Consider the following 25,099-nt stretch of genomic DNA (forward strand, 5'->3'; position numbering starts at 1 on the left):
GCGCGTCGCACAGTGCGTTATTTCTAGAATGGAAACGCGATAATCTAGTATTTTTCTAAATATTGTTTTGCAACGCTTCGAACAATTGAAACAAATATTAAGGCACGAATGAGCGAGCCTCGATAGGAAGATTAATTTCACGTCGATTTCTAATTGAGCTTTTCGTAATTTCTTATTCGGAGCATGCAGAAAGCAATACAGGAAGTTACGTCAATGTTGTAGAGTTATTCTTTTTATTATTTCAAATCAAAGTGTTCTAAAATACTCTCTGATTTTCATCACTTATCTTTTAATAATTGTGCAAATGTGTTCATTAGAATTGCAAGTGCCGATCGACGAAGATTCTAAGCGAGAAAAAGAAACAGAAATTTGATTTTCATTATACGAAAGTGTAATACAATATCTGGCACCGTAATCGTATTAATTGTTACAGCAAAACGCATAGAAACGTGAAATCTGATTTTGCTCATCTCGTATTCCTTGAACGCACTGTGCGTTGCATCGTTAATGCACGCATAATAGCAAGCGGTTGCCACAGCGATGATGATGATGTTGTGGAACACGATACATGGAGTTATTAAATTAGTCCATGCGAAACTGACGAGTCTTTGCATCTATTCGTAATGCTCGCCATTCGATTTTTATCGAACTCCGCGATCCGCTGACAATGTTAATTGCGTTAAAACGCTGAAATTTCAAACTCTATCTTCCTCGAATATCAAAAGAAAACTGTATTTTTAAGCTTTTATGCAACTAATTTATAGTTTCAAATTACGCGTGCATTAAACAGTACAGTAAATTCTCCCTAATTGACGCTCAGCGAGTACACAAAAATTGTCAATTTGAGAAAAGGAGATACGATTGTTCGAGCCTCGCGGCTCGTTTTTATAGTTGTTGACGATCAGCGACTATAAAAACGAGCCGAAAGGCTCGAACGATTGTCCATTTTTGTTTCCAAGCTGAGCGTCAATTAGGGAGAATTTATTGCACCTGTTTTAGATTTCCATGTCTAGAACACTGAATATTTTATACGACGATCGCAGGAAGGAAGCAATTTTGCAATTTTAATAGACTGTAATTTACTCAGAAAATCTCTCGAAATAATCGCTCTGATACCGACGTACATAAAGATTATGCGAACAAACAGCGTGCTCATCTTTCCGTTAACGTTTCACTGTATCGTAAGTTGTTCGAACAGTCTCTCTCGAGAGAGGACCTAAGAGAACGCCTAGTTAATTATTTTTACGACTAATAAAAAAACCGTGAAACTCGAACAAGCCGGCGGAGATGCTCCGACAACGTGGAACGAGTCACGAAGTTGTTTTTAGTGGTTCCAAAGGAGCGAGACCGCGAATAGAAGCACGCGACCGAAGCTTCAACTTCGCGCATAATGTTGGACAATATTTTGAAAGTTGGTCGAGCAGAGTCTCCTTAATGCGACAGACGCTTAGGATTACTTTGCAATTACGAAATCAACATCATCGCGAACGACCGGTATGCCTGATTCAGCGAATACGAGGAATATCCGGCATCACGTACGGGGATCAGAGAATCCTAGCTCTAGCCTAATTACACCCGGTTTACATGACCACTGTAGCATCTCATATCCATGATTTCCTATACGTGACCCACATACACTCACAGAGCCACGCACAGATATGTACACGCGCATCGCGATCGCACGTACATCTCGACCACTACGCACGCGTTTAGCAATTCCCGTGACGGATGTGTACAAATATTTATGCAAATATACGCATGACGTTCACCCTAGCCGCTAGAAGAAACGACTCGTCTAGGATCGCTACGAACGTTGCTTGTCTCAGAGTCACAGAGCGTGATCAAACAGAAAGAGCGATAGAGATAGAGATAGAGAGAAGTAGAAAGAAAGTAAAGAGAGAGAGAGAGAGAGAGAGAGAGAATTATAGACAGAAAGGCAAAGAATAGGTAGAAGATAGGTAGAAGAGAAAGTTTGAAAGTAAGAGAGAGAAGAGAGAGAGAGAGAGAAGAGAGAGAGAGAGAGAGACAGAGGTTGGGCCACACTTACGTGAAAGAAAATAGCGCGGAAATGAGGATAAAATGCAGCACAGTTCATGTGAAAAGAAAAAAAGTTATCAGAGGTTAAAGTTCAGCTCCACACATAGAGCCTTCGCCGGATGCGCGCTGATGTATGTCGCAGCTTAAAGTTAGATGACGCGTGTCTTACGTTCTAGAGGCGAACATAGATCCTAATCTCTACCCTGAAACGGGCCGACACTCTAACAGCGAGCCTAACACGCTGTCAAGGATCCGAAATGGAAATTAATTACGCGCGGCTCAATGGCAGAGTTTCGCGAGGCTGGCTGGCTGGCTCGTTTCTCTTCTCTCGCCATGCCCTATCTTTTCTAAACGTATCTTCTTTAGCACTCTGCGACAGGCAAGAGAATCCGAGGCTCTTTCCTCGCCGAGTAAATGCTATCCTCGTTCGAGACGTCTGCTCGATGCGGTGTGGCCAGTTCGAACGTACGAAACGCGCGCGATTGTTCGAATGATCAAGATTTTAAGAATTGCCAGCTAACATTACCGAAGCGAAGTTAAACCTGTACTTTCTGGCCGACTTCTTTTAAATTATTAACAAATTTCTGCGCAATTTCTATGTAATTTTATCGGAACGCGTATTCTGACACGTTGCACTTCTCAATGGATTCGAAGCCATTTCGCGTGACTCTGCGCAGAGCTACGATCCGACGAACCTAATACAGACGCGTGGAGAATTAGGGCTTTCGATATGGATAATAGAAAATTCAGGAACTCCGATGGAAATGATAGAGGGTACAACGGTTCGGAATAGGCAATAAGAGGCCCCAGACGATGACGGTTATAATGCGAATAGTGGGAAATTCAAGGGAATCAAGGGACCCCGCAAACTCGATTTGAGAAGTTAAAACCTCTCAAAGTTTTCTGCGAGTATGAGGAGTTTCGAAGGACTTGGTAACTTCGAGGGATGCTCAGAATCCTGTTGGAACCCTAGGTGATCTCGGGTACCTGGAATCCATCGATAGGATCCTATCGAGCTCCTCTGCAGACTTATGCTACGTCTGTCGAGGTCTTCCTTTCTTGTCAATATTACGTTCATTAAGCACTGATTCCCGCATTTTAACGTCGTTGCAATCTTTTCGCATGCTTCTCAACGAAGAATTTCGTTTCCTTGATGAAAGAATGTTCTCTGAAAGGTTCAGAACCTTGTAGTTTCACTCTTTAGAAATGTCTTATAAGAGTTATTGCAATCAACTTGAAATTTTAAGGGTTTTAAATTTATTTGATTAGATTTCCTATAAAATAATTTTTGTCGCGAGATTATAGATCAGATTTGAACATCTTAAGAGTATTACTTTCTTAGCAAATATTGCGGGAAGCGAGAGATCTTTCTCAAATTCACAGTTTTTGAGATTCCAAGATTACCGATATCGTTTAAATGTAATTTAGCTAACGATAAGTGAAATAAAAAAACAACTACGACAGAAAAATTGCTAAGATAAACTCGTTTTAATATCATTCGTTTATCATCTACAGCAATGCATCGAAAACAATGTGCATCATTTTGAGCATTCGCTGAAATCAAAGTATTCTATTGCAGCTATTTTTTCATTAATACTCCTATTCATTTTTGGTACTCAATGATTCATCTTGACCTTGTCTACTGAATAACAGTAACAAAGGTGTCGCCATGCAAAGTATGATCTTCGGAACACTTTAATCTCAATTAATCTTCCTTCGACCTTTAATGTAAAGCTACACCGAGCGTCAAATTAATTCAATGCGCCTGTCTATTCAAAAAAAGGACGATATTTTTCAGCGAACAAAAGAAATTTCAAGCTCGATAAAATTTCGGTGAACAATGTTGCTAAGATTGAAAATCTTCAACGTATCCGACGCGTCTAAAGACGTTCCAGCTGTTCGTCAAGGTGCTCGAACGTTCTCAGAGGTAAAGGTTACGGACTGGCCACACCTGTTATATCTTTCCCGATTCCTGCACGGCGATGCTATTCTCGTCCGCCGATGAAACCGTCGCAGCCGCCACCGGCCTCACGCGATTTTCCAATCGTCCGTTTAGGGAGCCGTTCCCGTGATTCCGCGACAGAGCCGCGAGTTCAATCGGGCTCGCGGCTTTATCGCGTGCACGGTCGAACGAAAATCGTCTATCGAGTAATCTTCCAACGAACTCCACCGCAATCGATTAAGTCATTAGGCATGAAACGCGTACTTTTGTTCTACAATTTTACTATCAAATCCACGCGTTTCATACTCAACGACCCGACATTGAAATACACGGCACGGAATTAATCTCCCCTCTCTCGATTTTCGATCTACCCAGTGGACGTTCGGCGCGCAACAACAGCGATCGATCTTGCAGCCTTGAGAGAGGCCCGGCCCGGCCCGAATTTCGAAGGCCGGACAACGACGTTCCAGCGAACGCCGGTAAATTGATTCCTTTGATTATGCGTCTCTCGATTCTGGCGCATCTACGTCCCGAATCTATGTTCCGACTCGATAAGGGCCTCTTTGACACGCTCCGCGGTGAGAAACGATCGGCCCGCGTCAATTCTCGCGATCCTCTGGAGTATATATACATATATATATATATATATATATATATATATATATATATATATATATACATTTTTTTTTCTTCCTGTCGCAGCACGCAAAACCGATAAAACGAGGAAACGTCAGAAGTTCTGGCACCCGGTGGGAGATTAAATTCTTTTCGCGCGGCCGTTTCAAGGCTCCGATACGTTCGCGCGGCGAGAAAGTGTCGACGGCACGCGATCGTTTTTCACGCGGCAGATGACACGCTCGATTATTCCTTTTTTTTTTCCTGACCGAGAACGGTCGCGACAAGGGAATTCCTCTCGGTTTTTCGTTATTCGATAGGCGACAACGCGCGATAGATGACGATGATGCCTGTAAGGAGCGTGGCTCAAAGGACGAATTCTTACCAGATCCTCGTTGTTCAATGTTTCTCTGGGCACCGCCGCCGTCAGACCCGCCGCGTTCCTCTTCGTCGCCGCCATTGTCTGCGAAAAGATAGAAATTAATGCTCATCTGATCCGGGAACAATGCCTTCCAGTCTCTCTATTGTGTAGACAGAGATAAAGAGCAGGAAGAGAGAAACTGAAAGGAGGGGGGGTGGGGGCGAATGAAGATGAAAATGACGGCGCGGGAAAACGATGAAAATAAACGAATAGTGAGGTCCGCGGGTGTTTCCGATGAGAAAATGAAAAACACGGGGGTTGAAGGAGCGGACTTTCAGCGTGAGCTTGCCAGAAGTGTACGAAATCTTTGTATAGTAACATCGATGTTCTACAAACGGCACAGTATCTAGATAATGAACACGCTGCTTTGACTTGTGAACCGATTATTATGTATAATCGTCGAGAAAAATCAAAGAGACACAGCTACTTGCGAAATCATCGAACAAACAAATTGCAGAAATATATCGTGACATCGAGCTTCTACATTTGGCATACGCGTTTGTCTCCGTTCAAACGGAACATTTTTTTCTGTCGTCTCAAACGCGAACACTATGCTTTTTAGCAACGTTGGTTGCGCTCGTATCGATATATACGTATGTATGCCAAATATATTCGAGACGTCAGTGTTGTTATATTTACAGATGCTATTTACAGACGTGGTAAAATGTGTTTTATTTACATTGGCTTGTCTGAAAGCCGTGCTCCGAGCGAAAACAGAGGCTAAGCTTCTCGATCATTTACAAAACGCACTACGAGCGTCTATTTACGATGCAGCCGAATTAGTTTCGACTTCGAAATATGTGCACTATCGTTTACAGCTACTGTTTACTAAAATCAAGTCAAAGTTACCAGGATTCGTAGGTGACCGTTCGCATCAACGATTCCTCGCCGATTCTCACGAGCTTGAAGAATATTGCTTTTCTGGACGACGTTCTTTTTTCTGTACGCGTTCGTGGATCGTTTATAGAAATGTGTTTCACCGGTTCGAAGAGACTATTTTCTTATAGTTTCAGAAATCGATTCATCGAAAGCACTAGTTATTTCTTACGCGAAAATGTCCCTTTAACACTACGCCGTCCGCAGATCTTAGATATGATTCTTTTGTTCGACGCCGGCATAATAGCTTGGAGATTTTAGATTTAAAACAAAATTTCGAAGATGGCGGTAATATAAATTGCTAAAATTAAGATAAGTCATCCAAGAATTTTCGTACTTAATTCTTAGGTAAATAAGCACAATGCTATAGTTAGTTTGCTGCCTTTCAACGCCCAAGAAATATAGTTCAAATGTTATTTCAGTTTTTTAAAATGGCACCAAAGTGGTACAACATCGGCATACTACAGACAGTTTTTGCATGGCACCAGCGTGGTGCCACCGGACGGCATAGTGTTAAGAAATGTAACAGAGTAATAATAGTAAAGGGACTACAATTGGCGGACTATATTTATCAGACAGCCTCGGACGAGATATTTCACGAGTCTGTTCTTTATTTAGGGTCGTACAAGAATAGACACATTGCTTTTTTACAACGACGGAGAATTTTCCAGTTTCTGTTAATAATGATCTAGAATACAGTTCAATGTATATATCTTTATATATTCAATTTTAGACCTTTATACTGTTTTCGTACCTTCACTTTATATATCTTTTTATATATTCAAATATCAAATCTAACCAAAATACAATCCTAACCGAATCAGCTTACAAGATATTTTCGTACACACGGAAGGTGTCGGACAACACGTTTCAAGCTCGCGAAGCTCGGCGAAAAAAATGGCTAACGCGAACAGTTCAGCGACAACGATTTATGATAAAAAGCAGCTAAACGGGCCGCCGAGATCGAATAGCTCTGCCCGAATAGACGAATTCGTGTCTTGGCATAAGAAACACCGATTGATATTGAACATCGTATAGACAGCGGGACGAGCCGAATAATAAAATGTCGTCGGTGAGGCGGAAAATGCGGAGGTGTGACGCGTGTGTACGAAATCGAAATGAAAAATGAGGAACAAAACGGGACCGCGGCGAAGGGGGCCAATAAAACAGAAAAACGGGACGAGATAAAATGGTCGACCGGACGAGTTGTGTCTCGCATCAAGAATCGATCAATGGAGAACTGAACGGGTGTATGCGTGTACGTGTATGTATATGCGTGTACGTGTGCGTGTGTGTGTGCGCGCGCGCGATGGCGAGAAACGGAAACACGAGGGTGTACAAATGAATGGCCGGATGGCGATAAAAGGCAGAGCGAGATAGAAACGGTGAATCTCTACGGAGAGAATCTAATCCAATTAGCTTATAGGGCCGTGGTAGGTGTGGCGCGTCAGGATTTGCGGCTGGCTAGATTTCAATTAAGATATTATGCACGGGGCCCCGTGCTCGATGCATGCGCTACTGCCTGTTCCCAGGTGGACAGACGCTAATTCCGGAGCACTAATTTCGCGCCTCGCCTACGCTCTCCTCATACCCTCTATCAGCTTTTCTACACTCTCAAGCGTGTACGTGGTTGTGACAAAGCGTTTCTCTTTCGCACGGGGCACCGTGATCCCTTCGATCTCTATCTGACTTCGTCTTTTCGCCAGCTTTCTTTCCACGAAAGCCGACACAGTTCGAAAGAATACAGCTGCGGACGAATACATATCTTTGCCGCAATCCTTGATCACACTGGTCAACCCCGATCTTTGGCACGAGGGACGTTCGCACCGAACGGCGTTTCGTGCCGTTGAATACAAACCTGCTCGTCGTTTCTCCACGTCTCAATTTATGGAAAATTGGATACCTCCTCGAACGACAAACATTCAATTTTAAGAACACGTTCTGCTTCGGACGCGAAAGCTGCACGAACGATTCCTCTGCCGAACGATTCTGCAGATTCTTTCGAACACAATGATGCATCTTCTTAGGATAAACGTGTACGTTGAACGTCTTTGAACGATGTTTAAAGAGGTATGCTTTTAACGCGCGAATCTTCGAGTACATTTTTCGATCTCCATCGAAAACGAAGCGGTCCGCGGTTAAATCTAATCGAACTACGCGATAGAGCAGTTTTTCCGTTTTTGGAGATCGTAAATGCAAGTTAAAACGTCGAAGAGGATGTTGAAACTCAAAATTATGACAATTCGAAAATACACTTCGAAGATTTCATGTCACTTCGGACGTTTCGTTTTCGAAGAAAAATGTCCGAGAAAGTCGACGCGCCGAAAGCGTTATCTCGCGTTATCCGCTTTTAAACCTTGTTTAAACAATTCACGACGTTCTAAGAAAACATTGTATTCGAGAGAGAGCGTACAGAATCGATCCGCGCAGGAACGAACAAATACAAGAGCTTGCACGGTCGAATCGGCAGAAGCTCTCGAAATTAAAAATTTGCCCCGTTTCGGCCCGAAAATTCCGGGCCTCCGGAGAAAAATTGGGGGAACGGTTGGAAAAAGACAAAAGTAATCCAATTTCGTCGACCAGTGTCATCGAATATTGCGCCGGCAGTCGCCCGGAGAAATTGATTTACGCTTCCTGGAGCCTTTCTCGCGCACGCGAAAAGCAATTTCCGGATTATTCCAAGTTCCAGGCGGGGGGTAAACGAATTTCCCTTGGACCACCGACCGTATACATCGCTGTGACCAGTTTTCGGTCATCGCATCGCAATTGTCCAGGGCAACTTGGACAGTTCCGTACCTGCATCCTAACGATGCGTTCGCGTTCCAGCTCCTCCCCTCTCTCGCGTTGCCGCGCAGAAACGCGGCGGTCGCGTCCACGATAAAAAACGTGTACGGAACCAAAGAGAGAGAGAGAAAGGAAGAGAGCGTCTGGAGGAAGACTCGCGGTGATCATCGCTCGTGATCCCCGGAATAAAGCGGTGGTCGGATCGGTTAATCCTACGCTCGATTAACCGACTAATTGCGTTCTAACAAGCTACGACAACGAGGCTACCGACTGACTACTGTTTGTGTTCGGCTACTGGTTTCATGCGTGACACGATCGTCGTGATGATTCTCCGTGCGGGTACACTCAGAAGATTCGAAATACGAAAAACGGAGCAGCGTGCGAGCGTATCGGCCGTCCTCTCGAGAACGACGCCCGCCGTTCGACGCTCGATTCCGCGCGGAACATCGTTGGCGTTTAATGAGAGCGCCGCCGTGGGAGCTTGGCTCTCGAGAGGAGCCGAGCGGATACGCTCGATGTTGCCCATCGGAAAAGTAGATTAGCACGGCTAGAGCAAAAAGTGACGAGCAAAACGTTCGAGGCTAGAGCGTCGGCGTAAGATTACGGTTCGGTCGGGCGACGAGCAACGCTTTGGCGTGGACGGCGCGCGGGCCGCGACGCCGCGGAGAGAGAAAAAAAAGGGAGGAAAGCCGGGCTAGCTTTTCCGGCGACCCGCGTCGCGCTAATTACAACGATATCTTGTTACTCGGCGCGCGACGAGATGGCTGGAGCGGCCGCGGTAATTATGTCGCGACACGCGAAACGAGCCGGCCGCGCGTAACGCCGCTTTTAATCCTTCAATTAGAAAATCCTCCGTTACGTGGCGGCGAATTATGCGTGAATAATTAAGTCGATTATCGCGCCCGTCGAACCGTCGGTGCGGGGGCGGAGTCGCGTTGCTCGCGCGCAACCGTAATCCGTAAGCCGCGTTCGCAGAAACGAAAATCCCGCGGCGAAACGGACGCGCGGATGGATCCCGAGAGAACGAGGAGAACGGAAATAAAACGGCCGACGGGAGAACCGAGAGAAGAAGAAGAAGAAGACACAGAGAAACACGGGCACATCGAGAGACACGGCGAGCTGGGTGCGAAACGATGTGTCGAGCGAAACGAAAGGTGCGTGTCGGGCGGAGCGAGCGGAAGAACGGAAAGAACCGCGGCCGCGCTGACAACGATGCGTGTTTAAATGCTCACGGCGAAGCATGCGCTACGTTACGCAGTATAAAAAAACAAGCCTTTTATTTAACTAAGTTAAGGAGGCATTTAATTAGTACCTTCAAGACCTGGAGGTAGAATTTTTGAGATTTTTTGAGAGGTTTTTTTCAGTGAGTGGTTTTGTATTTTTCAGGTGTTCAGGTGGATACAACAACGGGCGCCACAGAGAACAAACAAAGAAAATGGCATTAGATGCCGGTTAGTAACGTGTATCGCTTGCATCTCTCTATCGTTGTTTGCTTTTCTCTATTTATCTTGTTCAGTTTTCTAGTTTCTTTCTATTTTCTTTTCTTATCTTTTCTTTACTTTTCTTTACTTTTCTTTTTTCTTTTTTGCTGTCTCTAATGCTTTGCATGTCGAACGGGTAAACAGATACATTAAAAGATTCAGAGGCACGAGAGGCACAGAACGTAAATCGGGAACGTTTCGTCGCCGAGGTGGAACGATCTTCGCGCAGCCCAGCCGCCCCGTCGGCAACGAAAGATCCACGTTTATCGTGGTCGCAAATTTTCCGTTTCTCAGCCAAGAGAAGATCCCGATCGAGGCTGTTCACGGCCGCGTGGCTGCGATAATGGAACGCTTTCTCCTGTTCACGAAGATTATTCCCCCTCGGTGGACTCGAAAACCGAAAATTACTGGAACCGGGCGACGCGCTCGCGTTTCGTCAGCTTCGCAAATCCGCGGGAAGGGATCTGCGACAGCAAATAAAGGACGACGGTACTGCGGAGTTGGGCCGTGATCGATCATTGTGTAATTAGTTTGGCAATCGACTGTTAAGAGTCGCGACAGGATCATGCGGATCTTTAGGCAAAATTTATATTTTGTACGTCGTTTGTAAAATGCAGGAGTGAAAGATTTTCTTTGTTAATAATTGTCAAATAATAATAACAAATTCGTGAAAATTTCATGTCAATTTCTTTTGAATTGCGCTCGTTCGTTTTTGTCGGAAATACACAAAATCTACAAATCTACAATTTAGCGATCATAATCATTGATTAATTTATCGCCGAATGAATCGGAAAGAATGATTCTATTTGATAATCTGTAGTATGGAATGGAGATTTTCTAGATACTATCCAATATTTTGTGTTCGCCTCAGGCATCGGAGTTAATCATAATCAAAAGTCATGACTGTTTCTCGATTGATAATTAAATGGCAAGAAACAAAATGATTCAAGAACACGTAATCATAAGAGATTAATAATTGCGAGAAAAATGGCAACAAATTCAAACTTTGTAATCATTATATAATTATACATTTTTGTATAGAACTTTATAAATTGAACAAGTGTCATTTATGAAAACAGATATCTGCTCTCTCCAATTTACTCGGACATTCCAAAACACGAGTCTCCATTCCCTAATTTCGTAGATTGCCATACAATCAAACATTTTATCTAATTGTAAAATAAAAAAAATACAAACAATATTTTCGCGACATTCCTGATTTCGCCGTCGCCGAAATTCGTGTCCGGCGACGCGATAAAAATAGCGAAAATATTAGTGTGTCCCGAAAGTGGTTGCGAAGTGGCCCGCGTGCACCGGCCAGCAAAAATCAATACCTTTGCCACATTCGCTATCGTCGAACTCTGCCGCACGCAGGCCGCAATGATCGATAATATTGATTAAACCAGCTGTGAAGCGAACCTAATCATAATCTGTAACCGTTGATCATCGATCGGTTTACTTTGCGCCCAAATCCTCTATGGAATAGCGTCGCTTCCGGTTCCAGTCATTTTCACACGGCTTTCCCGCGTGCCGCATGGGCCCCCGTTTTCCGGCCCCCATCGGTAGAACGATGCACTCTGCTCTGATAGGTGGAAGCCGAGGGCCAAGGTCACGGCACGCAACACAACCAAGAAGAAAAATTGTCGACATCGAACATACAGGGGTGACAAACACGGGTCGATCTCTAAAAGGGTTGAGAACCGACAGATTCGAGGAGGGGGTGGGTGTGTGGGCGGGGGTGGTCGCGCGGGCTACTCGCGTGACGGCGAATGGACCTCGTGAATATTCCGCGGCCATTCACGATTCCTTCGTGGGAATTTCATCCTCCTCCAATCTCTCGTCAAGGGAAAACGTTCGTAATTTCAGGGTAGCCCGCCCGTATCGGTTGCACTAGACCTTACACAGAACACATACTCGATGGGTCGAGCGAAAATCGATCCCTCGCCGTGCCGGTTCTTTGTTTCGCGCCGCGATACCCGCTGTAAAATTCCGAGAAACTCGAGATGCAATGGAATCTCACATGTTACCGTCGAGCCTTAATGGAAGTTCCCGTCCCATCGTGTTTAATTATTTCACGAGCTCTACGAATTTCGTGATTTAACTGTCTTCATAATTTTAGATTATTAAGACGTATTCGTATTATCGAGGCTGTTAGATTTAGATGTGAATGCATTGAAAATTAGCCCGAATAATTTTTAGGAAGTGTAGTGTAAACCAGTTAGCTGTTTTCGACGAGCATACTCATTATGATAAAATGGCAACATTTCGAAAGCAGCTAACTGCTTGAGAACGATATATACTTTGATATTCTTTATTAAATGATCTATTTTATAAAAATGCTGTACTTGAACAACGAACGAAGAAAGTCAAACATTTACAGTATAATGACGGTAACTTGCACACTTTTCAAGGAGATTACAACAGATAATTGGTCAAATGTATTATAATGTAATATAATGTATTATATATCGACAATTAGGGAATAATTCGAAACACTGAGAAACATTGAAAATGTATTCCTAAGCTTAATTAAAGATCAATCTTTTTTGAACTTCTGAACAAGATTAAAGTTCGATCTATTTATTTTTTAATAAGCAATAGGATTCGTTCAAAAAATTATTCGCAAATTCATTCGGACATTATACTGACACCAATTTTTAATATTTAACAGAACATCGTAATATACGTTCAACTTTCTCGAAATTATTCGGGCTTGAAAGAATTAAGCTTCGCCAGGGAATACTCGGAATGGTCTTTTTAAAATAACGGCTCCTTCTGGGACGGTTTAAAGTAATTTGTAATTTCTGAAAAGGGAGACAGAAGTAACCTAATTTCCAGACGCAAAACGCGGCGGCTCGAGGCTCCTATGTTCCAACTGCCTTTGCATTTCTTTCGCAGTTTTCCCAGCGTTCTTGGGAACGTTCGTTCCATCTCATCCTGCATTTTGCTACGGTTCACCGGGTATAAAAATAGAACGATGAATATTAATTGCGGCCTCCGAAGCGGAACGATCGCGAACGCAAAATCGAACATGGCAACGCGGAGCAATTTTCCACGAAGACGATTTTTCCAATTCCGATTTTATTATTTCAAGCATTTCGATGTTTTTCACCGATACAATCGAAACTTCGACTGTTCGCGAATATCGAAATAGATAAAGCCGATTACTCGATTAATCAATTCCAATATAATAATGAAATGTTCGACGAATTTTGATCGTTTCGCGCGATTTCATATTCATGCGGTGATTCGAATAAAATTTCGTGCATCGAATGCGACTCTGATAAATCATTCTCTCCGTCGCGTTCTCAGCTTTCAAAAAATCTACTCACGACGGAGAATATTTCTTTGCAAATTATTATCCAGCGTGCGAGGTCTCGCGTTAATTTTTTCAGGTGAACGAAAATCGTATCAGAATCACTTTTCCTTTCGCGCGGACTAATTTCGAGTTTTTCAGTCGCCGCTCGCCGAAAGCGTCGCAGACGTGCAATTTGTAAATAATAACACGTCGGCGGGTTGTTTTCATCCCTACCGTGGCGCGCACACGAGCTTCATTTCAGCCGCCAGGCGATCACGCGAACGTCGACGCCAGAAGGGCGCGCGTAACGCGAATTGCCCGCTTATTGAAATACATCAATGTTTCGAGCACGCTGGTAATTGCTGTTACATGACTCACCGCGTGTCTGGCGAAATATTTCTCTCAACATTTTTGCCATAACCGAACAAATTCTTCGGTGCGCCGTGTTACGTCATTCAACATTCTCGAGGAAAGAAAGGTGTTTTTCCAAAGATCATCGTATTTCATAAAGACAGTTTCCATTTAATTTTGCGCAGGTCACTCGACACTCCAATTAACAGATGTTAATTTGTTGTCAACTGGTCTCAACTGAACTTTCTTTCTATTATTTTCTATAATTTCTATAATTTTAATTAGTGTTACTTGGAACGTTCACATTATTCTGTGCATCACATTCCATGATAAAAGCGATATAATAAATAAAAATGTAGTCAATGTCGAGAGCCATATAGAGAAATTATGACAAATAACAATTTCGATTAAATTATAATACTCCAGCGATATACAGAACATAGTGCTTTTCAGAAATTTGTACATATATTACAACGAAAGGAGCATTGATATAAATGGCTAACAACGATGCCTAACAATTAATGGCTTTCTTAATCATTTTTAAACGTCATTTTGCAATATCAATTTTCTGTAGCATCAATTCATTTGGGCATAATGAAAAATATTTATCAAAATGTACAACTATTTAGAATATAAAGATTAGGTTTAGAATAATATAGAGATTACATGTATAGTAAATTCTCTCCAATTGTCCCTCAGCATGTAAACAAAAATGTAAACAAAATCTTAATCGTTTTTAAACGTCATTTTGCAATATCAATTTTCTGTAGCACCAATTCATTTGGGCATGATGAAAAATATTTACCAAAATGTACAACTATTTAGAATATAAAGATTAGGTTTAGAATAATATAGAGATTACATGTATAGTAAATTCTCTCCAACTGTCCCTCAGCATGTAAACAAAAATGTAAACAAAATCTTAATCGTTTTTAAACGTCATTTTGCAATATCAATTTTCTGTAGCACCAATTCATTTGGGCATGATGAAAAATATTTACCAAAATGTACAACTATTTAGAATATAGAGATTAGGTTTAGAATAATATAGAGATTACATGTATAGTAAATTCTCTCCAACTGTCCCTCAGCATGTAAACAAAAATGTAAACAAAATCTTAATCGTTTTTAAACGTCATTTTGCAATATCAATTTTCTGTAGCACCAATTCATTTGGGCATGATGAAAAATATTTACCAAAATGTACAACTATTTAGAATATAGAGATTAGGTTTAGAATAATATAGAGATTACATGTATAGTAAATTTTCTCCAATTGTCCCTCAGCATGTAAACAAAAATGTAAACAAAATCTTAATCGTTTTTAAACGTCATTTTGCAATATCAATTTTCTGTAGCACCAATTCATTTGGGCATGATGAAAAATATTTACCAAAATGTACAATTATTTAGAATATAGAGATTAGATTTAGAATAATATAGAGATTACATGTATAGTAAATTTTCTCCAATTGTCCCTCAGCATGTGAACAAAAATGGACGATTTGGGAAGTGGAGGGGACAATTTGGGTCGTCGATTGTCAACAGCTATAAAAACAGGGCGCAACGCTCTTCCCAAATTGTTCATTTCTGTTTCGAAGCTAAAGGACAATTGGGCAGAATTCACCGTGCATGTTCTGTTATCAGTGACCCGCGCACAATCATTAAGGTTTCCCGATGTAAGCTCTGCTCTCCTGAGAAATGTGTTCCAATGGATCACCAACATTGCAGCTGGCTTCGTTAGGCGGGTCGAGTAGCTCGTATTAGTGTTGCGCATCAGTGGGGTACTCCTTGACTAAGCAAGCTGCAATGCTGCTGAAACGGAGCTGCAATTTTTCCAAGAGGGCAAGGTTACGCTCGGAAACTGCGACGGAGCGAACTGTACTCTGCGACGCAATTAAATAAAAGTGAGAAGATAGCAAAATGCCGGTGTAATTTCCTGCTAAACGAAATATGCGCCGTATAAAGTGTTTTTAAGCCGAGCTCTCTTGGGCAAACGATGCTTACATTGTACGAACATTGCAGCTGGTTGCATTCAAAGATATCATATTGAGATACGTGCGCACGGTTATAGCATTCTGTCTCGTGATAAAAGCAGCTGCGATATTAGCGAATCTATGATATCATTTTCCAGAGTGTTTAATTAACATTAAACGCGACTATTGTACATTCTTCTGTAACAACGAGAAGATTTACTAGAAAGATTCACTTAAGATTTGCTAAAGATTATTAAGATTTACTTAATTTTCGTACGATTTCTATTGTAACATATAATCGAATGAAGAATTTTGTCGCAATATTTTTTACAAACATGTTTCAACAATTTCAGTAATTGTAATAGAAAAAATCGGGAACCAGCCATTTCGTCTGATTTGGTAATTCTGGTGTTGTATAAACAATTATCTCATTTTTAAAGAAGATTGAGTGACACGAGCGGGCAAAAATGTTGCAAGTATTTTTTCAACATTCCTCTCAAATAATTCGACAGAGTATATTTTATACTTTTTGTGCTATTAAACTATTTATACTAAAATAATATAAAATATAATATAATATACATTGCATTATATTTTATATTGTTTTATATTTTTGTATATGTTCGATCATGTAACAGTTTGTAACACTCAGAGAGGCATCACATTAAGTCAAGTTACAAATCTTTTCAAACAAAAACTTTCAACATCGCCCTTTTATTTATTCGATGCTGGTAAACAGTTTGCTACCTCTCGTTCAGAATCCTTAACAACGCAGACATGTAAAATTGTAATGCCGCGACAGCAATACCGTCGCATGTGAACGGTTTCGCGAAAATCGTCGGCCTGGAAATTCGGGCGTCGAACTCGCCCCGCATTCGCCACTTCTGTCTCTGCATTGCAGATCGTAACCGCCCCAGAATATATATGAAAAAATCATGTAAGTTATCGCGGTCACTCTCGCGGAGATCTGTAAAAAAATCGTTCAGTCGTTCGTAAAGAGGGTAGCAATTTGATTGACTTTGCTCGGAATATCGGGGCGCCAAACAAACTCCGGCCGCGGGGACCGTTTAAATTCGAATTTCAAATTTCGGTTTTCCCAGAATTTTCGATCGACCCGTCGCGATCGTAAGGGTTGTGATGGATGGGGGTCGGGGTGCGCGGGTACGGGACTGGGTGCAGGGCACTTTCCGACAAATGAATTTCAATTGTCGGGCCGCGTTGGAAAGGTCACGCGCCCGCAGTTGTCATTTCTGCGGGGCTTGGTCGCATAAGCATTCATTCGGTCCGAAACGCACTGTGGCTTTTCCCAAAATGTTTGCCGGAATTCGGAGCTCCGTCATCGATTTTTATGAGAATTTTTCAATTTTCGAGGTTGCCGAATTTGTCATCGAAAACCAGCGAAATTCAAACTAGAAAATCAAATACCGCTGGCGCAAGCATTATTATCTGATATTTGGCTATAGTTATGTAATTACGATATAGAAGTTAATACGACGATCTTGATTTCAACATTTTTAACACTAAACGCACCGGGACGCGACAGAATTTATTTAGACTTTTTACTATTTTTGTTATAATCAGAGTGCAGATTTTTGTATAAACTAAAAATTACTTGCAAAATTAATTGCAAGATTCAGAAGCTTCATAGATATTTATTTTGTCCCTAGATCGCTTTAATGAGATAAGGATATTAACTACATAATGTAAAAGTATATAATGTAAGCTTCAAACCATTTAAATGTTTTTTTTCTCTCCAACTTTTTATTTAATTTATTTATTTTTGTCATAGTTGCATAAAATCTGCAGACTAATTATAATATATTCCTCAATTAAGGAATTAACTCAATCGTTTCGTACGAGATGTTTTCCTTACGATATCAACAATTTTAAAAGAAGCAATATTAAATTTCCTTAAACCTGTTGCGCTTGAATGACTTACAACACACGTCATCCTTAGCCAGGAACAAGGATGTAAATAAATAATGAGAGCACAGTAATGTCTCTCCAATTGATGTGTGCTCAGATTGTGCACAAAAATGAACAATGTGGGAAGAGGAGACACGATTATTCGAGCCTTGCAGCTCGTTTTTATAGTTGTTGATAATTCGTAACTGTAAAACGAGACGCAAGACTCAATTTAATCGTATCTCCTCTTCCCAAATTGTCCATTTTTGTGCGCAATCTAAGCGTCGATAAGGGAGACATAATCGTATCTAGATAAGATCAAAGACAAACAAGATCTCGCTGCATCGTGTTTCGCATCGTGTCGAAGTTCATCGCACGTTACAAGATCGATAACAGAGATCTTGCAAATAACTATTTTGGAAGGGTCTGCCACATGCATCTACCGATAAGTATCTAGCGCAAGAGGTCAAGGACAAACACAAGCTCGACGTATTAAAGATATTACCATATCGAAGGGTATTTTACGAAGCACGAGAGTTCGTCGATTTTGACGGTCTATATCTGCGTAACCATGCGCGATATTTGAAAATTTCGAACGGCATTCGATACCCTGAAACGTATACAACATGTTGTGTAGACTATGGACAGCAGCTGTTCGCTGCTGTATGCCTCGAAAATTGCATTTCGGCGAACTTTTTTTGGGAAAGGACCACCGTGCGGCACGGTTCCTGGGAATATTCGCGTGCGAGCGCGACGACTCGACCGTGGAACGACAACACAAATATTTCCATACAGGGACATGAAGCCATATAATTCGGCGGCAATGAAAACGAAAGCGTGAACCGCTCCGCTCGAGGCCCGGCCCGGCCCGGCCCGGCCCGGCTCCGCGATTCGGTCAGCACGGTTTTACGACCGCTCGACTTTCTAATGGCTGCGTGTACACAATTGCGGAGTCATTCGAATACCGCAATGCCGATTGTAATCTGACCATACTGTTTTCTACCCGTTAGATTTATTGGCCTGTAAAAGCGTACGGCTAACTGTGTTCCATCGAGTGAGGCGATCGAGATTAGATAAATGCACGGTCGCGATGGCCGAACGCTAACGATCATCGCAGATGACTTTCGTTCTAGCGTCGTCATTAATCTGACAGAGTCGTTGCGTAGAAACTTGGAAATCGTTGTGCTGCGAAATCTAGCCGATTCTATGGTAGCGGGAATTGTCTGGCACAGATTTCGTTCGCGCACTTGATCCCCCGATTTGTGAATTATAATTTCGGAACGGCGGACGCGCGATGCAGTTGCAGTACACGTGGCTAGATAAATTAACTGATTTTTATACGTGATTGTTAACGAACATACGATTTTAGCTGTTTAAAGAATTTCACTCGAGCATTGTTTATTTATTTTACACGATTTCTTTAACTCTTTGCACTCGAGCGGTGACTCTGAGGCACCGCTAAAATTTGTTGCATCACGTTTTAAGATAATTTTTATATCAACAAAGTTTAGATTTAAAACATTGTTAAGAGCGTAATTGTTGTGCGACTCCCAAGAGTCAATTTCATATGCATAAAATGCATTTTGTCATATAAAATAGAAACACTATTAGTTAGAAAAATGTGTTTATATTTACAGTTAAAATAGCTTCGAGTGCAAAGGGTTAAATAAATACGTTAAATTGATCATTTTTCGCAGAATGCTTGTGAAGAAACAGTTATTATCTTTTTCTGTTGAATATAGTAAAATTTGTTGATTTTAGAAGTGAGAGACAGAAAAAGTATGGTTCAAGTATTTTTATTTCTATCTGAAATTTATTTACCACGTGTGACATGTCTTTAAAATAGATCGTGTATCGCGCCAATAACAGTGTCTGTTTTATAAAAACGACGCACAACTTGTCCATGAATTAATCGTGCGTTCGCATGCAAATATAAATATCTATTTTCGCAAGTCATTTGAATTCGCGATAAAAGCTCAATTTCTTTTGCAGACTGGTTATTGTTAAAAAATCACGTTTCCTCGTATTTATTTTACGCGTGCATAAATATACATTGTCCGCGATTAATTTTCATCAACTTTAACAATGAACGTATAAACTGTACAAACATTATGCACGTTTGAATGAATTTTACGATCACAATAATGAAGAAAGTCGATCAGAGTCGAATAATCAACGAAATCTATGTTTCCCATCGACTGTTTGAAATCTGTCAAATGTATGCAGACTTTTTCAGCCGGCGATATATTTTCCATCAGTTAATTCATCAATCTGTCGACCACCAATATTTTGATCCGCATCGAATTTCTGCCGTTCGCGGTGTCGATTTATTTACGACTCGATTCCATCGCATTCTCACTCGACAGTGCAGAGAATCTCAAAATTCCAAATAGCCAATAACATTTACCTGCCAATAGCTTTTAGTTAAGAAGATATATATATATTAATATAATTATATATATATATATATATATATATATATATATATAATATAAATATATAAATATAATAATTATATATATATTTATAATATTATATTAATATATATATATAAGATATATATATATATGTATGTATATGTATATCTATGTATATCTATATGTATATATATGGTAAAAACGATATCAAAAATGAACGTGGCCGCGTTGCGTCACCAGTCCAATTGAATATCGCGCTGCTCGTTTCTGGTTTTTTCGAACAAATAAAAATTCCGCGAAACGGTCGTTGATTTCGTAACGGTGCACGAACCTAGTCTGAAAAAAGCCAGTAATAAACGTAGCGCTCAAACAGCGGATCGTTGACAAACGATTCGTGGCGAACTACCGCGGTTAATACTCACTCGGTACTACTCCCCCCACCCCTTTATCTTGATCCCCGTCGGACAGCAATTTCCGCGGTTAACGATGCCGCATCTTTATCGCTGCGTCTGGAGAACACATCTTCGCGATAACGAAATCGTAAACGGAATCCTGATAGTTTTTAATCTCGGCCGAAACGGAGTCCAGCTTTCGTTCTTCAGTTGCCTTGTTTATCACACATTGCTTAAAACGTCTGCTGCGCTGCTTTCTGAGAAATTTACTATTATCCCCGGAGACACTTTCCACGGTTAATTATTCCCCGAGCGTACATTATTTGGCTTAAATTGTTTTTTCTGAATTTATATCTCCCTGACCACTGGCCTCGTAAAGTTCAGTTAGCTTCTGGTAAGTTCCTTCAGGGCGGGGCGAAACACTATTTCTTCGTTAGCAGCTTTTTTCATCTCCAAAGAATTGATGAGCGACGTTAAGAACGTTTGTTGTTTCCAGAAAGATCGTTTCCAGGGAAATAGTTAACAAATACTTATCTACAGTCGGCCGTAAATTCATTGAGACATTAATCTAGCCCCCTTGTCGAATGCATTTAGCTTCTCACGTGACATTATATAGGGTTTCCCATAATTATGTTAATATCTGGAAAGAGGTGATTCCTGAGGTCATTTCAAGTAACTTTTTCCTTAGCGAAAATACAATACGTGGCTTTGTTTACGAGTTATTAACAAAAAACGTTGACCAATGAGAGACGAGCTCCGCTGGCGCAAGGCGACCGAACCAGCGAGCGCTCGAAGCTCAGTTCCGCTGATTGGCCGCTTTGCGCTAGGCGAGCTCGCCTCTCATTGGTCAGTGTTTTTCGTTAATAACTCGTAAACGAAGCCACGGATTGCATTTTCGCTAAGGGAAAAGTTACTTCAAATGACCCGTTCCGGGTGTTAACATAATTATGAGATATTTTTTTGACAAAAAATATGAGTTCTTTTTATATCAATTCAACGAATTTTGATTTTTGCACAAATTCTCTCGGTGATTCTATAGTAAACTAGACCCTCCAACATTTTTAAAAAATCATTAAAAAGGGTCTGAAAATTTTCGTGACCGACTGTACATGTGATTCATCTTGAGAGAATCAATGTTTCCTTGAAAATTTTGAGTTAAGAAATATTCACAACTGTTTTGGAAATAACTTCCGTGTACGCAGTACATTACTGCAGATTTTGCTAAGTTTTCATAGATTGTTCTATCACAATGAAACCAATCTTTTCGAGCCGCAAAATAAAAAAAGGTAAAGGGTACACGATACACACTTGTGAAGCTAGAATACCAAATCACGCACGAGATAATCAACGCACAAAAGTACAATATGAACAAAACCATCGCACGAGGGGTTCAAAAATGAGAAATGACCATTTGAGAAACGCTTTTTCCAAAACTTTTACTTACCGAGCATACGTACACAGTGACTCACAGATACGAAACATATTAATAAATGAACCATATCAAAGAGAATCAAGCGTGGACAGTTTCGTAAATATTTCACTGCGATCGTTTCTGTTTTCATTTCGAAAGCGACGCGTGCAGCGCAACAGATGTATCGATATCGTCGCCGTTGTTTTGTACAGTCCGAGTTCGACCCGGCGAAAGCGGAGACGCGTTCGAAGGGAGTTCCGTTGTTGTCTTCGCGACCAGCGAAAAGACACGACGAGACAAGGGAGAGACAAAGGAGCCGAGTGAAGGAGCAAAGCCGATCCGGGACATGAGGTCGGCGTGTAAAGGAGGGATTTGCATAAAACGACAGGTTTCCTCCTTTCTGCGACAAAGGTGGTACAAATAGAATTGCACAGTCGGAGGAACTGGAGGGAACAGCACACTCCGATGGGACGGTCAAGAAGCACTAGAACACATGAAGCTCTGATCGGTGTCGGTCGTGGTCGTCGATGCCATTCGTTCGGAATTTCGGCCGTTCTCGTAATCCGCCGACTCTGAACTCTAATCTAGTCTAGATTATGGATACGATTACCAAGCAGCACGCCAGAGGGAATGCTCGAGAGTTCGCTTGCTCGTGAATAAACTGTATAGCCGTGAACCAACCACCTCGTCGAGCAGTTAATATCGTGAGTTAGGTTACTTCGAGACAGAAACTTGAGTACAATGGGTTGAATTCAATTGTAGGAAGACTTAAGGTGTTATTCATTGGGGGCGTGTAAAATGTTTGAAACCTACTTTCTTTTCTTTTATTTTACAGCTTGCTGTACACTTTGTCGAGTTCGACTTGTAATGGAGATTTTAGTTAAGTATAACTTGATAAGTGTAAATGTTACACCGTTCATTTAAGTCAGAATAAAATTCTGTCTTCTGGTAAACAATATTTAAGCATTTAAGTAAATGCTGGCACACGGTAAGAATACGCTTTCTTTCTTTTGTGAAGAGATTAATAACGATCGAAAAAGTTTTATTTGCTTTAAGTGTAACGATAGAGATCCGTCACATGGGGTTAAGCATATATGGTAAATGGTTAGTTTTCGATTTTAAGATTAATGTTCATTGAAGACGTGTAAATTGTTTGATACTGATTATTTAATTAATTTAAGCATTTATAGAGAATTTATAGAGTAAATGGTTGGTAAATAAATGATAAATAAATGGTAAATAAATAGTAAATAAATGGTAAATAAATGGTAATAAATGGTAAATAAATGGTAAATAAATGGTAAATAAATAGTAAATAAATGGTAAATAAATGGTAAATAAATAGTAAATAAATGGTAAATAAATGGTAAATAAATAGTAAATAAATGGTAAATAAATGGTAATAAATGGTAAATAAATGGTAAATAAATGGTAAATAAATGGTAAATAAATGGTTAGTTTTCGATTTTAAGATTAATGTTCTATGAATTTATTACGATTATATTATATATGAATTTATTACGATATTAGGTTATTTATTACGACACGTGCAAACGTGTAAAGTAGAAAAAATATATACAGAAAAAGTGAATAATATTTTTCATTAATTTTATGCCAATGAATCTTCCAATCGTTGACAGTTTTCCATTTACTCCATTTTCTGTACGACGAACCGTGAAAACGTGAATTTGAATAAAGTTCCGTGATTCGAGTATCGCGAAGCTGCGAATTAGGCTTTAAATGGAGCGGCAGAAAGAGAGCTTTTCACTGGGCCCGTTATAACAAATATCGAGCCGCATAAAAACGTTCATCTGCATAAACTTCCGCAGTCTGGCTCTCAACGAATCGCCGTAACTGCGGCGAGCTCTAACTGCGCGTAACTGCGGAGAAAGTGTTGACCAATGGCCGAGCATTTTCAGCCGACGTTTCACCGAAGTCCGAGCGGCGCGTTCAATTACAGGGCGGGAAATATGAGCGGCGACGGAATGAAGTGGAAGAAGAAAGACGCGGAGGGCGACGCGCCGTCGGTTCAAAGTAAGCCAGAAATGGTTTCCAATTAAAAGCACGCCGAGAGCTACCGGCCGACTTCGCGAGGAATTGGACTTTTCTTGTGCGTGAGAATAGGAAAAGCTGCGAGTCTCGGTCGATAAGCGAGTTACTTTATTTGCTTACCATATTTGAAACGAATTATTTCTTTTCGCAATGCAGGTGCATAAATCGAAGCTCGTTAGAGCTTTTACGATCTAAAACACGCGTCAGCTCTTTGCGAATGGCTCGCCAATGATAATGCTTCGTCCACGAAAATAATACGCAGATCGAAGGGCGACGCGCCGTCGGTTCAAATTAAGCCATAAATGGTTTCTAATTAAAAGCACGCCGAGAGCTACCGGCCGACTTCGCGGGGAATTGGACTTTTCTTGTACGTGAGAATAGGAAAAGCTGTGAATCTCGGTTGATTACCATATTTGAAACGAATTATTTCTTTTCGCAATGCAGGTGCATAAATCGAAGCTCGTTAGAATCTATACGATCTAAAACACGCGCCAGCTCTTTGCGAATTGCTCGCCAATGACAATGCTTCGCCCACGAAAATAATAAATAATAAACGACAGATCGAAATACGCGTTTCTTAACACGACGTTGCACGTTCGCAACGTTGCAGCAAGACCGACGCGATCGAGTTGACGCATAGGGTATAATTACCGGCTCCACAGAGCCATGAAACGGCCGCGGTATTTCTTCTTCCGAAACAAAAGCGCCCGAAGGGGTAACTTATTGACCGATCCCTGCGCAATCGTTCGGTCAAGTTGGACCGAACGTTCCCGAGGGGAAAGAAATCGGTTCGGAAACGGCGCGAAAAAAACGAAGCTAATTGAACGTGAAATCGGCGCCCTCCCTCGCAGGGAGGGCTCGGGAAAGGGGAAAGAGACTCGACGGAGATTCCAGTTTCACTTTCACGGAATTACGGCCCGTCCTGGACGACAAAGAGCGAGCACTTAATGGGGAAACTTTATTCCCAAAAGTTCAGCGTCGTTGATCCCGGCGCTCTTTCGGCCGCGACGTTAACGAATCCGTTGGCACGTGAATTAACGAGAAGCCGGCGGCGGATTCCCAGTCGCATAACAGGTGTACCCGGCCTGGGTACGGTTAATCCAGCCAAGTATGGAAATCAGGGAACGCGTCGAGGACTCCT

The 25,099-nt window shown here is 41.3% G+C and overlaps 1 protein-coding gene across 17 annotated transcripts in view; it reads right to left on the reverse strand.

Annotated features, from left to right (window-relative positions):
* The window catches only part of unc-13, a 646,812-nt gene that overhangs the window by 105,606 nt on the left and 516,107 nt on the right, over nt 1-25,099 (reverse strand). For all 17 annotated transcript variants that reach the window (XM_076520791.1, XM_076520789.1, XM_076520790.1 and 14 more), the window contains one exon: nt 4,980-5,057. In XM_076520791.1, the coding sequence (XP_076376906.1) occupies nt 4,980-5,057 (78 nt within the window). The remainder of the gene's footprint in view (nt 1-4,979; nt 5,058-25,099) is intronic.

Source organism: Megalopta genalis, chromosome 4 (genome assembly GCF_051020955.1).
Source record: "Megalopta genalis isolate 19385.01 chromosome 4, iyMegGena1_principal, whole genome shotgun sequence".
Classification (NCBI taxonomy): domain Eukaryota; kingdom Metazoa; phylum Arthropoda; class Insecta; order Hymenoptera; family Halictidae; genus Megalopta; species Megalopta genalis.